This window comes from Suillus plorans, assembly GCF_016647745.1.
Source record: "Suillus plorans strain S12 chromosome Unknown HD556scaffold_80, whole genome shotgun sequence".
NCBI classification, from domain to species: Eukaryota; Fungi; Basidiomycota; class Agaricomycetes; order Boletales; family Suillaceae; genus Suillus; species Suillus plorans.
In genome coordinates, this window is record NW_024537464.1 from 1 (window position 1) to 17,301 (window position 17,301).

At 46.7% G+C, this 17,301-nt stretch overlaps 7 protein-coding genes across 7 annotated transcripts; 4 read left to right on the forward strand and 3 right to left on the reverse strand.

The window, feature by feature from the left end:
* Positions 1 to 2,705: 2,705 nt before the first annotated feature.
* Positions 2,706 to 3,860, forward strand: HD556DRAFT_1448800 (uncharacterized protein; the record flags this gene model as incomplete). Its single annotated transcript, XM_041307493.1, has 3 exons — positions 2,706 to 3,044; positions 3,102 to 3,441; positions 3,481 to 3,860. The coding sequence occupies 3 exons, from the start codon at positions 2,706 to 2,708 to the stop codon at positions 3,858 to 3,860; spliced, it is 1,059 nt and encodes a 352-aa protein (XP_041154667.1).
* A 1,162-nt stretch (positions 3,861 to 5,022) lies between these two features.
* Positions 5,023 to 6,407, reverse strand: HD556DRAFT_1434435 (uncharacterized protein; the record flags this gene model as incomplete). The annotated part of the gene is made up of 5 exons (XM_041305326.1): positions 5,023 to 5,181; positions 5,236 to 5,418; positions 5,480 to 5,542; positions 5,668 to 5,860; positions 6,400 to 6,407. 5 exons carry the CDS (start codon positions 6,405 to 6,407, stop codon positions 5,023 to 5,025), a joined length of 606 nt encoding a protein of 201 aa, XP_041154668.1.
* Positions 6,408 to 7,413: 1,006 nt separating this feature from the next.
* Positions 7,414 to 8,416, reverse strand: HD556DRAFT_1312778 (uncharacterized protein; the record flags this gene model as incomplete). The annotated part of the gene is made up of 5 exons (XM_041300711.1): positions 7,414 to 7,493; positions 7,547 to 7,564; positions 7,663 to 7,792; positions 7,956 to 8,277; positions 8,298 to 8,416. The coding sequence occupies 5 exons, from the start codon at positions 8,414 to 8,416 to the stop codon at positions 7,414 to 7,416; spliced, it is 669 nt and encodes a 222-aa protein (XP_041154669.1).
* A 968-nt stretch (positions 8,417 to 9,384) lies between these two features.
* HD556DRAFT_1217827 (HSF-type DNA-binding-domain-containing protein) lies at positions 9,385 to 9,801 on the forward strand (the record flags this gene model as incomplete). Its single annotated transcript, XM_041296728.1, has 4 exons — positions 9,385 to 9,440; positions 9,496 to 9,562; positions 9,609 to 9,662; positions 9,712 to 9,801. Coding segments are annotated over 4 exons (267 nt in total), but the record flags the coding sequence as incomplete, so codon positions are not given.
* A 391-nt stretch (positions 9,802 to 10,192) lies between these two features.
* On the reverse strand, positions 10,193 to 10,840 carry HD556DRAFT_1312779 (uncharacterized protein; the record flags this gene model as incomplete). The annotated part of the gene is made up of 1 exon (XM_041300712.1): positions 10,193 to 10,840. The coding sequence occupies one exon, from the start codon at positions 10,838 to 10,840 to the stop codon at positions 10,193 to 10,195; it is 648 nt and encodes a 215-aa protein (XP_041154671.1).
* A 659-nt stretch (positions 10,841 to 11,499) lies between these two features.
* On the forward strand, positions 11,500 to 13,028 carry HD556DRAFT_1312780 (uncharacterized protein; the record flags this gene model as incomplete). The annotated part of the gene is made up of 4 exons (XM_041300713.1): positions 11,500 to 11,790; positions 11,840 to 11,913; positions 11,965 to 12,577; positions 12,630 to 13,028. 4 exons carry the CDS (start codon positions 11,500 to 11,502, stop codon positions 13,026 to 13,028), a joined length of 1,377 nt encoding a protein of 458 aa, XP_041154672.1.
* Positions 13,029 to 13,519: 491 nt separating this feature from the next.
* HD556DRAFT_1448805 (uncharacterized protein) lies at positions 13,520 to 14,166 on the forward strand (the record flags this gene model as incomplete). Its single annotated transcript, XM_041307494.1, has 2 exons — positions 13,520 to 13,720; positions 13,777 to 14,166. 2 exons carry the CDS (start codon positions 13,520 to 13,522, stop codon positions 14,164 to 14,166), a joined length of 591 nt encoding a protein of 196 aa, XP_041154673.1.
* Between the last annotated feature and the right edge of the window lie 3,135 nt (positions 14,167 to 17,301).

Sequence of the window (17,301 nt, forward strand, 5' to 3'; positions counted from 1 at the left end):
ACAATGTTCCAGGTAAAACCCAGTAGATTAAAGTAAAGAATACAATCATGGGTAGGTAGGTTTATATACCAGTGTTCAAGCGGAGCTTGTAAATGTGTTATCAAGATAGAAGCAAAGAAGAGGCGGACAGCCCGCTTGGCAAGATAAGAGATAGGCATGATAAGAGATAAGCGTGGTACGGACGGCCCGTTTAAGAAGCGAAGGAAAATGAGTATAGGGGCCTCTCTAAATGTTATTGTAACACTTGTTCTATTGACGGAACCGTTGTCCAGCCACAGGCATGCCAACGTAGTGCGTAGTGCCAGAATTGTTGTCTGTGGGAAAGGCCCACTCACGTTCTACAGTTGCTGTCACCGCTGATCAGACATTTGATTTCGTGCCATGTAAGGAACTCCATTGTACGAGAGATTCGTAACTTTCATTTATTGAGCGATCATTCCTTTCTTTCCTTGTAATCTATATTTATGAATAACACTTATTTTGTGAACAGCACCAAAACAACATAGTGTACAACGTTCAACAGCGGTCAAAACACGAAAACATGCAGACCTTTCATATCGCCATCAGCAAACAAGAGTTTCTTTGAAAATAAGACAATCAGCATGACATCACGTATTCTGTGTGCCGTTTGGCCTTCTTTCACTGGAATAAATTCTTGCAGTGAATCAGACATTCCACAGGATGCAGCAACCTCTTCAAAGGTCATCACGACCTTGACCACTTCCATGCAGACTTTGAGTTATAAGTCGACTGTGAACAGTATGTACTTTTCAATGACGTGCCTGTGTTTCATAGCAGGACTCCCATGACAACCTGTGAACAGTATGAGTGGGAATGTCCCAACGTGAAACCTAGGAGGGTACGACACTGAACAAGGCTATTGCAACGGTGCATGTCTCGAGGATTTTGGTGACCACCATTATCTCATTCGGGGTTTTTAAGCATATGGATTCCAATGGCAGTGTTGCCTCAAAGGTTGTGCATTGAAAGCTGCAAGCGTTGAACTCAATTGCGAGTCCGTGGAACCCGAAACAGAAGCATATCCTTTGGTGCATTCATCATCTGTTTGAATTCTCACTGGTGGTTTTTGCATTGAAGCAGCAATTTCGTCAAGAAGTGCGGCACTGTCGACAAGGGCGTGTTCCAGATGCATAGCAAAATGAATAGTGTTGGCGAGAATGAAACACGGAAGTAAAACCGTCATGTCCTCCGTCGATCCCTCCCACCAGGGATGTTCAAAGATGTGGTGCATCAAGTCATAGGCGTGCCACCGGATAATGGTTGAGGACAACGTGCTCAAGGCACGTTGTTTGATTGTTGCAGGGGTGTTTTGGGGCGATGTTCCTAGTCATGGTCATGGGCACTGCGAGCTCCGGACGGCAAGGACTATGCAGTCACAGGAGGTGGAATCGCTGGAGATCTTCCATAAGGTGAATGAATGCTTCACGACGTTTTTCGCACTGGCGGCTTCAGATAGAATTTGAATATAAGTCAACAAATAGCGAGATGCGATCGATGCTATGCCCACGTTCGAGTCTAAGAGATCGGCCCAATAAGCTGTCAATGTTGAGATACGTATGATGAGCTGAGAAGGAATGAGCCGAGTGGAAGGAACTTTTGGAGTGGGTGAAAAGGGCTAGAGTGTCTCTCGGAAGAATGTCCTTGGGCGCGAGGAGGACTATGTCTAGAAGAGATGTGTTGAGTATACTATATACAAACCAGATACTAGATAGAAGACTGCCGCAGTCGTTCCTTGTAGTTTCAATGGCACTAGAGTGCCTGTCTAATTTCATCAGATTCCCTCGTTCTCCATGCACATGATCAATAATAATGCAAGCGAGGCAACCAGAGAGTGGCACAGGTGTGAGTTCTGGAGAAGCCTTTCACGGCAAAGGCCGTCGTGTTGAGTGTTCGGAAAAGTGTATTATGGGCGCTTGTGAGCATGATCACGCCATCCGCTGTCTAGGCGTGTCAGACCTGTTGGTCACACTACGATCGAAGCAACTTCAGCCTCACGGTAACCGTACGTTCAAGTCTCCTTCTACTAAATCAAACATTGACCATTACGCTAGCAGCACAAATGGACTCTAAAAGTCCAAGTTTGATTGGCCAAGGTGGAAGCCTAGTACTGGTGCTTTCTGTGATGCCCCGCATATTTTTGGATGCTTTTACCTGAGCTCGCTGACAAGGGCCCTTCCTTGAAGTAAATGGATGGTAAAACACGCCTGTGATATTTGTTCGGAAGTCATAGTTATATGTAATTGAGGTCAGTGAACTCATCATGTCACCCTCGTGTTTTTTGCATGAGATTTTGAGCCGATGTGCAGCTGCAGTGCGGTTTCAGGCTGCGATACTCCGGCCCCATGTAATTTTCAAACAGGGCCTCAACCTCACCATAGTCTTCTAACTGGCCGTTAAATTCCTGGGATCGCTGAGCACTCACCATATCATTTCCCTCGTATTGGCAGGTCTTTGGTTTCCTAGTACTGCAGTTTCAGCTCCCTAGGTAGGTATTCAGTCTGATTTGACTCCATTTTGCACTCAATTGGAGACCTTTCACAGAGATGGGGCAGTGGTCATCTTCGCTTGTTACCCTAGTGTGTTGAGTTGCGTTGCAGCTTGGTCCTCCAGGCCACTCTCTTCGATCCTTGTTTATCAGTGAACTAGCCTTCAACCTTCACGACAGATTCCAGAAGCGGGGCATCATGTCCGACCTTGATGAGGCCATCGAGCTCAATCGAGCTGCATTACTCCTCTATCCCCCCGGTCATTGGTTACAATGCTACCCTCTGCACAATCTTGCACTCTGCCTTGGAGACAGATTCCTGCAGTGGGGCATCATGTCCGACCTTTATGAGGCCATCGAGCTTAATCGTGCTGCATTACTCCTCCGTCCCCCCGGTCATAAAGATCGATCCATGTCTCTGAACAATCTTGCAGTCTACCTTCAAAACAGATTTGAGCAGCGGGGCATCATGTCTGACCTTGATGAGGCCATCGAGCTCAATCGGGCTGCATTACTCCTCCGTCCTCCCAGTCATTCAGTATGATCCTTGTCTCTGAACAATCTTGCTGCCAGCCTTCGAAACAGATTCTTGCAGAAAAACATGATGTCTGACCTTGATGAGGCCATCGAGCTCTTTCGGGCTGCATTACTCCTCCGTCCTTCCGGTCATTCAGATCGATCCATGTCTCTGAACAATCTTGCTGGCAGCCTTCAAGACAGATTTGAGCAGCAGGGCATCATGTCTGACCTTGATGAGGCCATCGAGCTCAATCGGGCTGCATTACTCCTCTGTCCCCCCAGTCATTCAGTACGATCCATGTCTCTGAACAATCTTGCAAACAGCCTTCGAGCCAGATTCCTGCAGCGGGGCATCATGTCCGACCTTGATGAGGCCATCGAGCTCAATCGTGCTGCATTACTCCTCCGTCCCCCCGGTCATAAAGATTGATCCATGTCTCTGAATAATCTTGCAGCCTACCTTCAAAACAGATTTGAGCAGCGGGGCATCATGTCCGACCTTGATGAGGCCATCGAGCTCAATCGGGCTGCATTACTCCTCTGTCCCCCCGGTCATTCAATACGATCCTCCGCTCTGAACAATCTTGCTGGCAGCCTTCAAAACAGATTCCGGAAGTGGGGCATCATGTCCGACCTTGATGAGGCCATCGAGCTTTATCGTGCTGCATTACTCCTCCATCCCCCCGGTCATTCAGATCGATCCTTGTCTCTGAACAATCTTGCTGCCAGCCTTCGAGACAGATTTGAGCAGCGGGGCATCATGTCTGACCTTGATGAGTCCATCGAGCTCCATTGGGCTGCATTACTCCTCTGTCCCCCCGATCATTCAGAATGATCCTCGTATCTGAACAGTCTTGCTGCTAGCCTTCATCAGAGATTTCTGCAACAGGGCATCATGTCTGACCTTGATGAGGCCATCGAGCTCAATCGTGCTGCCTTACTCCACTGTTCCCCCAGTCATTCAGAACGATCCCCGTCTCTTAACAATCTTGCACTCAGCCTTCAACACAGATTCCAGCAACGGGGCGTTCAGTCTGACTATGATGAAGCATTTAGCTTGTACTCTCAACTCTCCCACCTATCCCACCACTGAAATGCAATTTTTGCTATCAACCCTTATACTCACCTTGTAAAAGGTCTAATACCTACAATTAGTAAAATTATTATATGTCAGTCTGTAACCTCATGAATAGCATTATAAGGGTAAACTCTGTGGCCAATGATTATCGTCATGGGGGTGATTCAACTTCCTTACCATTCATGTTGAAAATAGCAGTACTACATATGTTGGATATTGTTCTAGCTGTTGACCCGAAAAGCTACAACTTGGCCATGGGTGACTTTTACATGGCAAGATACAGTATGACGTCCACAAGATTTAATTCACTAAAATGTAGCATCCTGCTGCAAATATGTGATTTCCACTCCATATTACATTTGTTTGAGCAATGAACGTCAGCTGGGAATGACCTTACCAGTTCAAAATAAAGTTATTGATAATAGATACAGCATTATAATCTTGAATGGCCATCTCCTTGATGATATCAGCGGTTAAATAATGTCTCAGTTATCCGGCCTTCCCGAGACCTCCCCACCTTGAGGATGGTGTTATACTGATAGAAAGATGTGGTAGATGATGGTCTTCACTATTTTTTTTGTTATTAGTGGTCTATTTCTTTCTTGGTTGGTTGGTCCCATATGATCTTATATATTAGCTGTGATCTGAGACGGTGATTGGAAATGATGCTCAACATGACCACACCTTCAAATCTCGAGTCAGAACTCAATTCATTATCATCGTGTACTTGTAGCATAAGATACAAATAAGTGGTACATTGTTATTACGCAGCCCTAGCGTTTGGCCGAAGTGTTGGCAACCGAGTACTGCACTGCAATCTGAGGTGAGTAAGAGGACACATTACGAGGGCCAAAGATCTGTCTGTGATCATGATGTGTGCAAAATGAGTGAACAGAAAGCTACAGTGTTGGAAACACACTCACCGGTTCCACCAAATGAGTAGGTTTTCAACGGAAACTTTGGCTGTAGATGTTGGCGGATGTTCGAAATAGTTGATCATATGAATGTAAAATTGGTGGTGATCGAACTCATCATCGACAGTTCGCCAGGACCCACAGCTCGACAAGGCAAAATGCAACTAGCGAAGTAGCTTTAGTCATTGTTAATGGGAAATAATTTAATGCACCTGGACTGCTGAATATGCAATAGCTCGTGGCTGAACTGACCGCATTCCTAATAACGCTGCAACATCAGACCTGGTGCGTCGTTCTCCTAAGGTCCTTGATCGCTTGTATGAAGGTTCCCGATGGAATGCTTCTTCATCTGGTTGCATCTCGCCGGCAGAGCTAGGGGATGTAAATATGTGTTTGAACGTCTAAGATTTAACATTTGAGTGCCAGTATACCCCAAAGGTCTAGGAAGGACAATAAACCTACCCTGAGAAGTAAAGCACTTTTGAAAAGCCCTTTCGTCGGGTCCTTGCGATCATACTTACCATCCTTGTACATGAAGGTTGGCCAAGAGTGTGCAGTAACTTGGAAGTTATGATCGTAGTTTCATATCCCTTCCTGTGTTCTGCGGTCATTATCAGCACTATGATATATAAGCCAGTCGCATAGCAAACATTGTACCTCTTATCTGCCCAGTTAAAGTCTACCGGACAGAGAAGTTCGGCGGTCGCATCATTATAAAATCCATGACCAGATTTGTTCCGCGAAGAGATTGGTGGGTTGGGGGTAGGCTGTGCCTCATTCAGCAAAGAAGCAACTGCAAGCTTAAGTGAAGCAGCATCGTCACCCCGGGCCGAATCTGCGCCTCTATTTAGCTGAATCGAGTTCATCATTAGTATGATTTATTTGCACAATGTGCGACTTACCTTTTGATAGGCATTATTAAGTTGATATCCATCGCTTTGGGAGTAGACGAGGTCGCGGACACATGGGACCCAGCGCAGCAACTGCTTGAATGTTTCATAAAGACGTTCTTCCCTTGAATTTTGAACGTCAGATCAAACTGCCAACTGAAGTAAAATTGTACTTACTCTTCCATGTGTTGAACCTGTACACTATCATCTTCACCACATACTGTGGTCCTTCGGTCATATTCTCCAATGAGGTCCTTGACTCTGCAATTGAGGCTCACGAGCCGCCGAATAGCTCACCCAGCAAGAAGATATGGATCAGCACGGCTGCAAAACACAAGTGGCATCATGAAGATAAATTCAGCAATTAACAGTGGTAGTGCTCACCTTTTATTGCTGCGTTCTCCCCGTAGGTCAGCGTTTTGCTCCTCTAAAGCAGCAATACGCCGTTTGAGTGCACTATGGTTGTCGTTCTGTAGATTATGGTCAGGAGACTGAGACATGGTGGAGGATGGAATGAAGGATACCCGTGTATCCGAGTCATGGTCACCCACCAAACCACGATGACATTTTCAAAGACCGATTTGAGAAGCTGGTTGGAGTCGCTGTGATGTAAAATACTCCATTGTAATTAGAGTATCTGGATGTGGACCTCACCATCATCTTGGTACCGGACCTTGTAAGCGGCGATATCACATTTAGGGACAAAGACTTTATGACAACCCTTCCTTTCATGGTTGAGAGATGCCGCCTGTATATAATTGATTATGTTCTATGATGCATTCAAATACTACTAGTACCTTGGTTTTGCTTTTCGGTTTCTCGGAACATACTTTTGGCTGCCAAGAAGAATCATTGAGCACTGACAAGTTGCGCCCTCAGATCGGAGCTTGCATTCAGTCTTCTAGCTTAAGTTCTTTCTGTCTGACTTCAACCTACTAAACTGAATTTGTCATGGTGTTATGTTGCGCCCTTGGAGTTTGCAACATTCAGCTTGGACTTGGCTACTGTGACTACCCTCAGCTCTGTCATCAACATTACCGTGACATTAAAGTCCGAGTCTAAGTGTTTTATCTGTACTAATCGCGACCCCATGTCAGTAACTCCTATCACTTCAAGCATACTCATTGATTTTGAGATTGAAACTGACCCATCCATTACATACCCCACTTTGGAAGCTTTCATGGGGCAGCTCAACAATGATGAGCTGGCGCGGCAATGGCCAGAGTTATTCCTCACCCCTTTGAAACGAATGGGAGTGAGGACACTGGATGATATCATTGATATGTGCATCGTCTCGCCAAAAAGCCTTCATATATTTTACAACCTGTGTCCTATGATGATCATGGATTTCTATGTCCATGTCATCGACACAATGAACGTGCTGCCGCAGCCAGAGCGTGTATAGATTTTGATGCAAGACTTGGAAGGTAAATAAAATTCATAATGTTTATGCTAAATCTATGCACTGACCAGTTCTATATCGTGTATCTGCAGTTGGTAGCAGCATCAGTGCAATCGCAGCAAGGACAGACAGTGGAAGTTGAAGGAAGGACGTAATATTATATACATGGTTGCAGCTCCAGTCCCTGTGCAATACGTCAGCCGCACATATTTGTAATACTCACTGAGAAAGACTTACCAATGCCATTGCTGATACCTGTGATCACGAATGAAGCTTGACCAATCGGTTATCAAAATGAATAACAATGATACCGTTCTGTGTCCTAAGAACCAAGCCCACCAGATGAGGCTGACATGGCGAGCATCGGTAAGCCGAGAGCGGGAGAGGTTGTGCTGCTGCAACACCTCGGCGAGCACGAGGTACGTATGGCGTGTAAGTTGTTTGAGGAGGCATGGATGATGGATGGCGTGGAGGAGGCAGGCCCTGTACGGGCACTCGATCATAAACACGTCAGAGAGAATTGCAGCAGATGTGGGAGTCAATTGTACACCAGACAGATCGACGGAACAAGGGTTTGTGCCAGATGCGCGCTGCCATCTGAGATTAGCTTGATGTGCTCTCGGAACCCACAAGTAGATTTTATCACCTTAAAGGCGGCAGAAATCGCGGGATCTGATTCTTCCTCTCTTGATGCGCAACACTCTCTGTAGAACGATTCCACCTTCTCTAAATTCCACCATTCTTCCGTTTCGTTCGGACTAATAGAGTTGCCTCTGACAACTCTCTTGCGTCTCTCTGCCTCTCTCTCTTCGATTGCCCGCTTCTCATCTTTGAGTGTGGGTGTTGATGGAGGGTTGACAGAGGATATAGGGTAAACTGTAACGAGTTGTGGAAGTATAAAATGGGCACGCTTGAGAGGTTTGATGTCGTCGGCTGGCAGAATCGGGAGATTGTGTTGGAAGAAAACCCTTGATTCGAGAGATGATACCAGTTTGGGCGGGTGGAGGACGCTTCAAAATCGACTTGCTTGTAGAGCAGAGCGGGAATATGGTAAGATGAAGATGGGTCTTGTAGTGGGAGTGTTATGAGGGCGGGGTCACTATGCATGTTGCCTGATGAGTACACCAACCTAAGTGTCAGCCATGACAGTTTCTGCAAAAATCAAGCATACCGTGTTTGAGCATAGACATTGAATATATCATTTTGTGTGATTTTATGAATAGGATAGGCCTAAATGGGAGGGAAGCGAGGCATCCGACTGAAGGGAGGTGCAGTGTTTCCCTAGGTGAGGGACTCTCATGCAGTGACCAGCCCAGAGCTATCGCCTGGCAGCTGAAGACATTTGGTCCTGGGCCGGGGGCCCCACGAGAGAGAAGTAGAGAAGAAAAACAATAACTGAGCCATTATGATATGATATATCTAAGTTAACCCGTCGCGCGTGATAATGGAACCCGTGTATTTTGTTTTCCTACTTTAGGCCTCACGATACATGTTGAGCTTCCACACACGTGACGTGTGTGGAAGCTCAACATGTATCATTTTTCGATCCTACCGTGAACACCCGAGTGAAACATTTGACCTTGTCTTGCTTTCAACCTTTTCAACCAGTGCACAAGCAGCGGAACATCAGTGTATGAGCCTAGATGCCGCTAAATAAGACTAGTAATGTATAACCTTCATTCCACTTCACACCTTAGTGCTTAACCTTGAGTCTGACTTGGACTCTGTTTCTTCATAGCGACGCCCATGTCCGTGCGCTGTTTGCCAGCCGAAAGGGCTCTCGCAAACTACACGAACTATATATAATCATATCTGAAAGCATGGCCGGAATTTTCATCGCCCGTCTTGCTGTCGCCAGGCTACTGTTACACTCCGGATCAACGATCACCTTCGACAGAATCGAGACCGACTAGCAGTAATTTAATGCTGAACCTCAGTTCACTTTCAGTCACTTCACCAATCAATCTCCATCACAGTGTATCCCCAATAACACCTGTATCTCCTCCAAATTTCAGTCCTATCAGTAAGTTCCAAGTCAATGCTGTGTTTCATATCTCTCATTCAACGTCTACAGGATGATCAACGATCCAAAGAGTCAGCTTTTCGTCGCGTGGACTGAACTCAGAACAAGGTCAGTCGTCATCTATCATCGCTTTTGCGTGTCCCCCCTTATTCACTCTTTCTAGCTTTGTTGTCTCAAACGTAGGTGAATTCAGCAGGAGCATTCTCGGCTCTCATTTCAAGCACAACAACGTCCGTAATTTGCCCACTATCGTTTAACCCACTTACACCCCCACAGTTCTCGAGCTTTGTCCGCCAACTCAACATGTATGGTTTTCATAAAATCAACAGAGTCTGTTCCTCCATTCAGTCATTTCGCCATCTGACATCTCATCTAACAGACTCCACATGCCCAACGCCGCACATCAATCACATCCCAAACTTGGGAATTCAGCCACCCTGAATTCCTCCGCGTTTATCCAGCTGTGCTACGCGATCAGATCTGGTACGTCCCCCCATCCCATTTCAACTCATCACTAATTTTATGCAGTGTCGCCTATGCTAGTCCAAGAGCTCAATGCCCTCGATGCACCCAGTCACTTCCCTTCCCCAGTCCCTCCAAGCCCGGCGATCCCTGGCGAGTACAGCCCTAACATCACATCACCCTCTCCGTCCCCCTCACATTCGCATTCACACTTGCCCTTGCATTCGCACTCGTCTCATCACAGCCAAGGCCACGGGCATAGCCACCACCCCTCAGCTGACAGTTCCAATGCTCAGTATCCCCCAATACGCGCTGTATATACATATGAGCGAATTGTATTACTTAGTATTCAATAATATTCATTTAATTATTCTCAATTGCTTTCATTACTACGGAGATCATAGTGCTATAGTTGTTGTCTCCGAGTCGTCGCTTGTCAAGCTGTCCCAGAAGTTATGAGGGTCCATCACAGTTACCATGATACGAGGATCATCAAGTCCTTTGACCTTCAACCACGCCTCTATATCCTCAACTCCATTTATTACGCGCAAAACCAAAACCTCCAGGGACGCACATTCTGCGAGAATCATCTGTAGTAATGCTGGTGCTGTCTGGTGGGCGACCACTCGAAGAGACAGATGGGTAAGTTGAGTGAGTTGATGTATGCCGGTAGCCTGAGGAAAGCCAAAGAGTACCCAACCTTCAAGTAATTCAAGGTGGGTGACTTTTCCAAACAATGGGATAGATGGCAAATATGGTGTTGCCGTTCTGCAGAAGATGGCTGACAAACGAATGGACAGTCGTGACAGGGGAAGCCTGTTTAAGGCGGTCAAGAGGCAAGCTGGGACATTAGGCATATCCCCTTCAGGTAGAACCCAGAGGGCAAGATTGTCAATGCTCTGGCACAGCTCTATGATGCGGGCCGCTGTCATGAGCTGCAAAGTACCATCAAGACAAAGTGATTTCACTTTTGCAGAAGCAAGAGGGTGGGAGTCAATGAAATCACGTGCTTGAAATTCACTGGTGAGGATCACAGTGTGGTACATCAATTCTTCGACCCTATGCAGCATACTCTAGGTAAGAGTCAACTCCAGGATTCCAGCTACAGTAGTGCTTACCAATCATGAACTCTTCCAGCAACTAGCAGATATGAGGGCAAATGACGCTTAGGGTGAGCGCTTGCTGCAAGTTGAAAAATCATCCTTTCGATCTCATGTGGCAAGCACAGCCGCATCGTGAAAGTTAGCAGGATAGTTCCAAAACAAATGGACTTGGAATGGTTTCGGTACAGTGTGCCAAATTTTAAATTGAACGTCGAGTCTTTAAATTCCACCAGCATAACTGTGACATCATGATGTGATTGGGACTCGGACTCGAGCCTGAGTTGCTCTCCAAGGTAGTACTACTTATGACAATCATCATCTCATTAATGGGAACTTCAGGGATGTGACCGGTTCAAGCTAAGCTCAATGTCTGGCGCCAGTTCGCCGATCAAATTGATCATCAAGACCCGTGGAGCTTTAGAAATTCCACGCCATGTCCTTGGGCGATGCGCTGCCGCCTGTGTGTAATTAATTCATTATTGGAGTGCTAACCTGAGCCTGACTCGGAGTAGTTTTTTGTTTGTGGAGATCAATTACATAATCACACCTTTGCCTGCGAGCAATTGAAGGGCCGCCTTCAGCTTTGAGCAATCGTAATCGTCATGTCCATGACCGACACAATCACTATCAGGAGTCATTCCTCATCCAATAGCCCTGTACTGAGAAAAAACAACAGGCAGGGCAACTCTAGGAAAACTATTGAACCATACAAGCGGTCTTCAACCAGGCCTGGGTTAGCAGTGAGCCAGGCAAGAACGCCAGCGACCAAGGACACTTCCTCATCTCAAGCCACCTTCCGTGGGGTCAATTCAAAATTGACCGAGTCTCCCATTGCTAGGCGACACAAGGTGCTTAGCTTTGTCTCACAATCGAATCGCGAGACAGATTGCAAGGTATGTACATGTGCCACAATATTCGTTTACTTCGTCATTATGTTGTCAGGTTTTTCAAAATATCACTCGAGCAGACTACGACTATATCTCTTGCAAGATCGAAGACTGCCCTGCAAGACCAAGGTAAATATGTTCTGGTAATCTTTCATGAGTGATAACACAGAATTTTTCTAGGTTAGAATATAATTGCGATACCCATACCCTTGTCATTGAGATGCCTTCTCCCATACACGAGGCTATAATCAAGGTTATCAGCAAATCATTGGAACGCCTGGATCTTGTTCTGCAGGACTTCATTGCCGAAGAACTGTTGTCCTCAGACACCCATACCAACTTGACCATCGATGGGGACACGGTGAAATGTATACCCGATATCCTCCACATGGTCACTACCCTCACTGACCCCCCCATCGTAATTAATCCTGTCATGGGCGAAGTGGCTGTATCACAGCCCCGAGCCGATCTACTACAGAGGCTCAGGGACAGGCTCAAAGAGTTCCCAGGCATTGTATTACTCTTTATCGCCGAGATCCAAGAACGTGTCCACTACACTTCACCTGCAGAGTCCAGTCAAGCGTGGATACATCTACAAAAGAAGAAATTGTTAACCTCCGATGCCTTCCTTTCCAACCGCACTGGACCAAGATCGCTTAAAAAACCCATGGACATTGTGGTTGAAAAGCACCCCTGGCATGCGATGGAAAGCGTGCATCTCCAGGTCTGGGTGCAAAACAACAGTGGGCACATTGAATTAGACACACGAGACCCAGAACTCACAGCACGTGGCGTGAGTTACACCGGCACTTTGTGATTTATTACTGACTATATACTTACAACAGGAATTATTTCCGAACAAGTTGATGGACAAAGTCACACGCATGATAGAGAGGGGGCTGTCCCGGATGAGGGACAAGTATGCAGAGTTGGCTCGAAAGGCCAGCCCAAACGTTGATGTTTCGGCTCTGCTGGAAGCGCGTGTTACTCTCCCCTTTACATGGGATGCCATGCTGTCTAAGCTTGCCTTTGCAAGCATGGCGATGGCATACAGTAGGTATAAGTCTTGGTATATGGGCAGTAGGCCTGAGGGTACCAAGCGCACAGCGGATGAAGCGTTTGATGCAGAAGCCACTGGCAAGCGCACAGCGGACGAAGCATTTGATTCAGGACCAGCCAGGAACACACGTTCACTCACGCGTGCTCGCACTGATGCACTTGCCCGGAGCCGGAGTGTACCGTAAGACAGTACTAGCAACATTGGCAAGTAGATGCCTGCCACTCAAGTCACCTTGATACTCATAGTTACGGTCCCTCAGTCCCACCATTAACATCTATCCTCATCATGAACATGTATTCCAGCATGCCATCATTTCTGATACCCTTGACTCGGATGTACCATCACATTGTACTCGTCCATGAGGCTTTCTTCCATTGATACAATACTAGTAGTTGAACTCAAGTTGTACCAGCACACCTTTGGCATTGACACAGTGAGACAACCCCGGGCCAGACCTCAGCTGTCACTAGAACTTCCTGAGCGGCCACCCACTGGTGGAGCTGTTAGTAAGAATTACGTAGTGAGGTGACTTGGACATTTGCTGACTCGACTTCAATCATCCCACCAGTCAATACTACTACCGTCACGGTGACTTCAAATCTTGGACATGTTCAAGTTGAAATGAATATTCGAACTACCCTCTGCCTTCTCTGTCTGGCGTTGTGTGTTTTAATAATGGACCATCATCGCTGGGGATGTGGATTGCCATGTCCTCGTGAATTCTCTGACAGCGCGGGGCTCGCTCGACACCGGAGGGCTTGCCACCACTACAAGCACCGCCTAGATCTCCAGGCGCAGAATTTTAAACGACGTGCTCGTGAGGACCCAAAGCATACAAAAGTGTTTAAGAGGATGAAGCCATCAGATGAAACCCAAGTACGTGATACTTCTATTATCATCCATGGGTGATAGGCTGATTAGCCTTATCCAAGACCACGGTGCTTTCATCCTCGAGCAGCCATCCAGAATCAATACTCAACCCCACTTCCCCGATACTTGATCAATCCCGCAGCATTGCTCCCTCCCCGTCCACCAATAATTTGATTGACTCCAATCAGACTACTAGTCCAGGTTCTCCTCCCCAAGACCCCTCCGATGTTCCAGATTTTACAAATCACGATTCACGCCCAAGGCGCATACTCAGACTTCCATTACGATACAGGGACGAGCTTCCACAAGCACCTTTACCTGTTGCACAGGATCAGCCAAACTCACATCCCACTCGTGTAATTCTTCACGTGTTCGATTCTATCCGCACATGTTTCAATACATTCAGTATCGCTCGCCAATATCGCCATCGCCCTTCATACGATCCAGATTAGTGGTGCCGAAGTCCGGTTCGGTTCGGTTCTTAGGCCTCTAAATGCGAACGCCGAACTGAACCATCGGTCGCGTTCAGGCAAGGAGGATGAACGCTGGACCGGATGCTGATGAACGCGTTCACAAGCGTTCGGTTCGAGTTCAGAACGCGTTCGAACGCTCGAACGCTACATATAAATTGACAAAAATTGCAAGAAATACATGAACAGTAAATGAGTAGCTAAATTTCGTCCATGGCAGAGTGTTCGTGAGCAGCAGCAAACTCAGCTTGAACCGTTGTGGAAATATGGCCTTGACAGTACCCACTTTTCAACAGCTGTAGGGCCTCAAATGTTGTTGGCAACAACCGATTACGGCGCGTGGTCCCAGTGATGCCGCCACTCGAAAACGCTCGTTCAGATGCGACAGCAGAGCCTTGAATAGCGAGGTAATCCTTTGCAATGCGAGAGATGGTGGGATATTGAATGGAATGGTGCTAAAGGCATTTTAAGTCAACTTGCAAGGAAACACGATGCGAAAAAACTCACGCCCCACCACGCCACTATATTCTCAACATCTTCTAATGGGGCAGCAAGATACTCGTCGAGCTCCTGGTGAGGTCTTCGATTTGCGGTGTCATTTGCGACACGAGTTTTGACAGCATCGCGCATCCAGCTATGGCCATATGACCCCTGGCGAGCAAGCAAGGAAGGAGCCACAGCAGCTGGCTCTGCAGTGGCGGGCGAGACATTGCAATGATAATATTTGTCGAAAACCTTCCGCAAGCTTCTCATGCCCTCGTCAAAGTCGCGAGGCTCCCATTTACCCTTCGCGTATGCCACCTTATAGTTAGGATCGAGCGCTACATTGTACATTAGATAGGGCATCATAATAAATAAAATACATACCGAGGCAAACGAAATAAACATCAGTTTCGTCGATTTTGTGGTACCATTTGCGAATATTGTCGAGGCCAGAGTTGATCGCGGATGAAAAGTCGTCAAACTTTGACGAACCAGCCATGTTTTGCCAAGTTTGTTGGAGATACTCGAGGACTGGAATCGCACGCCATATGGTAGGTTCGCGAGTCGCCGAAAATGATTGTTGAGCATTGGCAGGTTCCTGGTTATACAGTAGGTTAATACAACATTTGAGACTCGACTGGACACTCGCACATACCTGAAGCACGTCATGCATCAGTTCCAACTTCTTCCATTCTTCGGCTGAAAGCTTGAACACTCCATATGACTTGCCCTGCAACTTTGGGACTTCGTCTTGAGTTTGTTGCCAGGTGATCAGAAAAAATATTAGGATAGATGGATAGCAATAAGCTGAGGACCTCAAGCGGATCATAGACAGAAGGAAAGAACCGTTCGAACGGGTCCAGACGGGTTCACAAATCCGAGGCATCAGCCGAACGCTGAACCTAATAATAGGTTCGGTTCTTACCGTAGGCTGAACCTCGGACCGAACGGACAGTCCGGTTCGGAAGGGTTCGCGTTCGAACCGAAGTTCCGAACCGGACTCCGGCATCACTAATCCAGATGCAATTGTATCAGCAGACGAACTGTCAAATATACGTCCTGCCGAGTCTCACATCAGTGACACCGGCATACAAGATGGTGAGGCACTCTTGGGTACCCCTTCACAGCGTGAACCACCCTGGCCCTGGAAAAATATGTCCATCTGGAGATTAATGTCGTGGATGGTGACAGGGAGCGATCGAAAGTCGGTGATGGAGGTCGAGTGTCTTGTAAATGATGTGATGAAAGCGGACGATTTCGAGCACTTCAATCCTAATACGCAAATGAAGCATTTCGATATGTCTGAAGACGACGATACCATGAACCTTCTGCAGCGGGATGGGTGGAAGAGCACAGATGTAAAGATTATGGTGCCATCGAAGGAAAAGAATCCTAGAGGGAATGGGCATGAATTCTCTGTTTCCGGGTTATTCTACCAGCCACTAATTTCAGTCATCCAAGCCGCATTCTCGGAACGGTCTTCAAAATGGTTCCATCTCACACCCTTCAAGCGTATCTGGAAGTCTCCCGTCACAGGTGAAGAGCAACGTCTATACGACGAGCTTTACACTTCGGATGCATGGTTACAGGCCCACGACGAGCTACAGAAACAAAGAAGAGATGATAATTGCAAATTGGAGAGAGTCATTGCTGGTCTCATGTTCTGGTCAGACGCCACTCACCTAACCCAGTTCGGGAGCGCATCGGCATGGCCGGTATACCTTTTCTTTGGAAATCTGTCTAAGTATGTCCGTTCAGACCCCAACTCTGGCGCTTGCCACCCAATAGCATTTATTCCCTCTGTAAGATTTTAGATTTCTGTCACTTGGAGCTTCATCACTGATTCGCATCTCATGTAGCTTCTGGCTTCGATTACGAGCTTTATCTCCACCTTCATAAAGAGAAAGAACTTCGACGATTTACTGACCCATTGTAAGCGGGAGCTTTTCCACGCGGTCTGGCATATCTTGTTGGATGACAAATTTATTCACGCTTACGAGAATGGCATTGTGATCAAGTGCCACGATGGTGTGCATCGTCGTGTTTACCCAAGAATATTTACCTATTCAGCAGACTACCCAGAGAAGTATGTCTGTTCTCGTCCTCGTCTCATATTATTTTGACAATGGGTGTTGATAACAATAGAGTCCTCTTGGCGACCATACACAATAAAGGCAATTGCCCGTGCCCTCGCTGTTTGACGCCGAAGTCAATGTTCAATTGCATTGAATTTTTGCGCGACATCTCACAAAGAATGAACCGGCTATGCAAATATTTTACTGAGAAAGTATCCAAAGCCCGCAACATGATATACACGCGTGGTGCTCCCATCAAGGGAGCCTTAGTCGAGGGTCTTTTAAAAGATGTTTCGTTGGTACCTACTGTTGTGAGTATGATGCTTGCTCTCGCAATATGGAAATGATATCTCCCTACTAGAATAGTTTCGTAGACCGCCTTTCGCCATTAGGCTTCAATCTTTTCCCCGCCATCGTGGTTGATCTGTTGCACGAATTTGAGCTTGGAATATTGAAAGCGGTGTTGATGCATTTGATGCAGCTACTCTTTGCAGTTGACCCCCGGAAGATTGTCACCATTGATGAAAGGTATAGTGTACTTTCGACTCTGATCAATTCA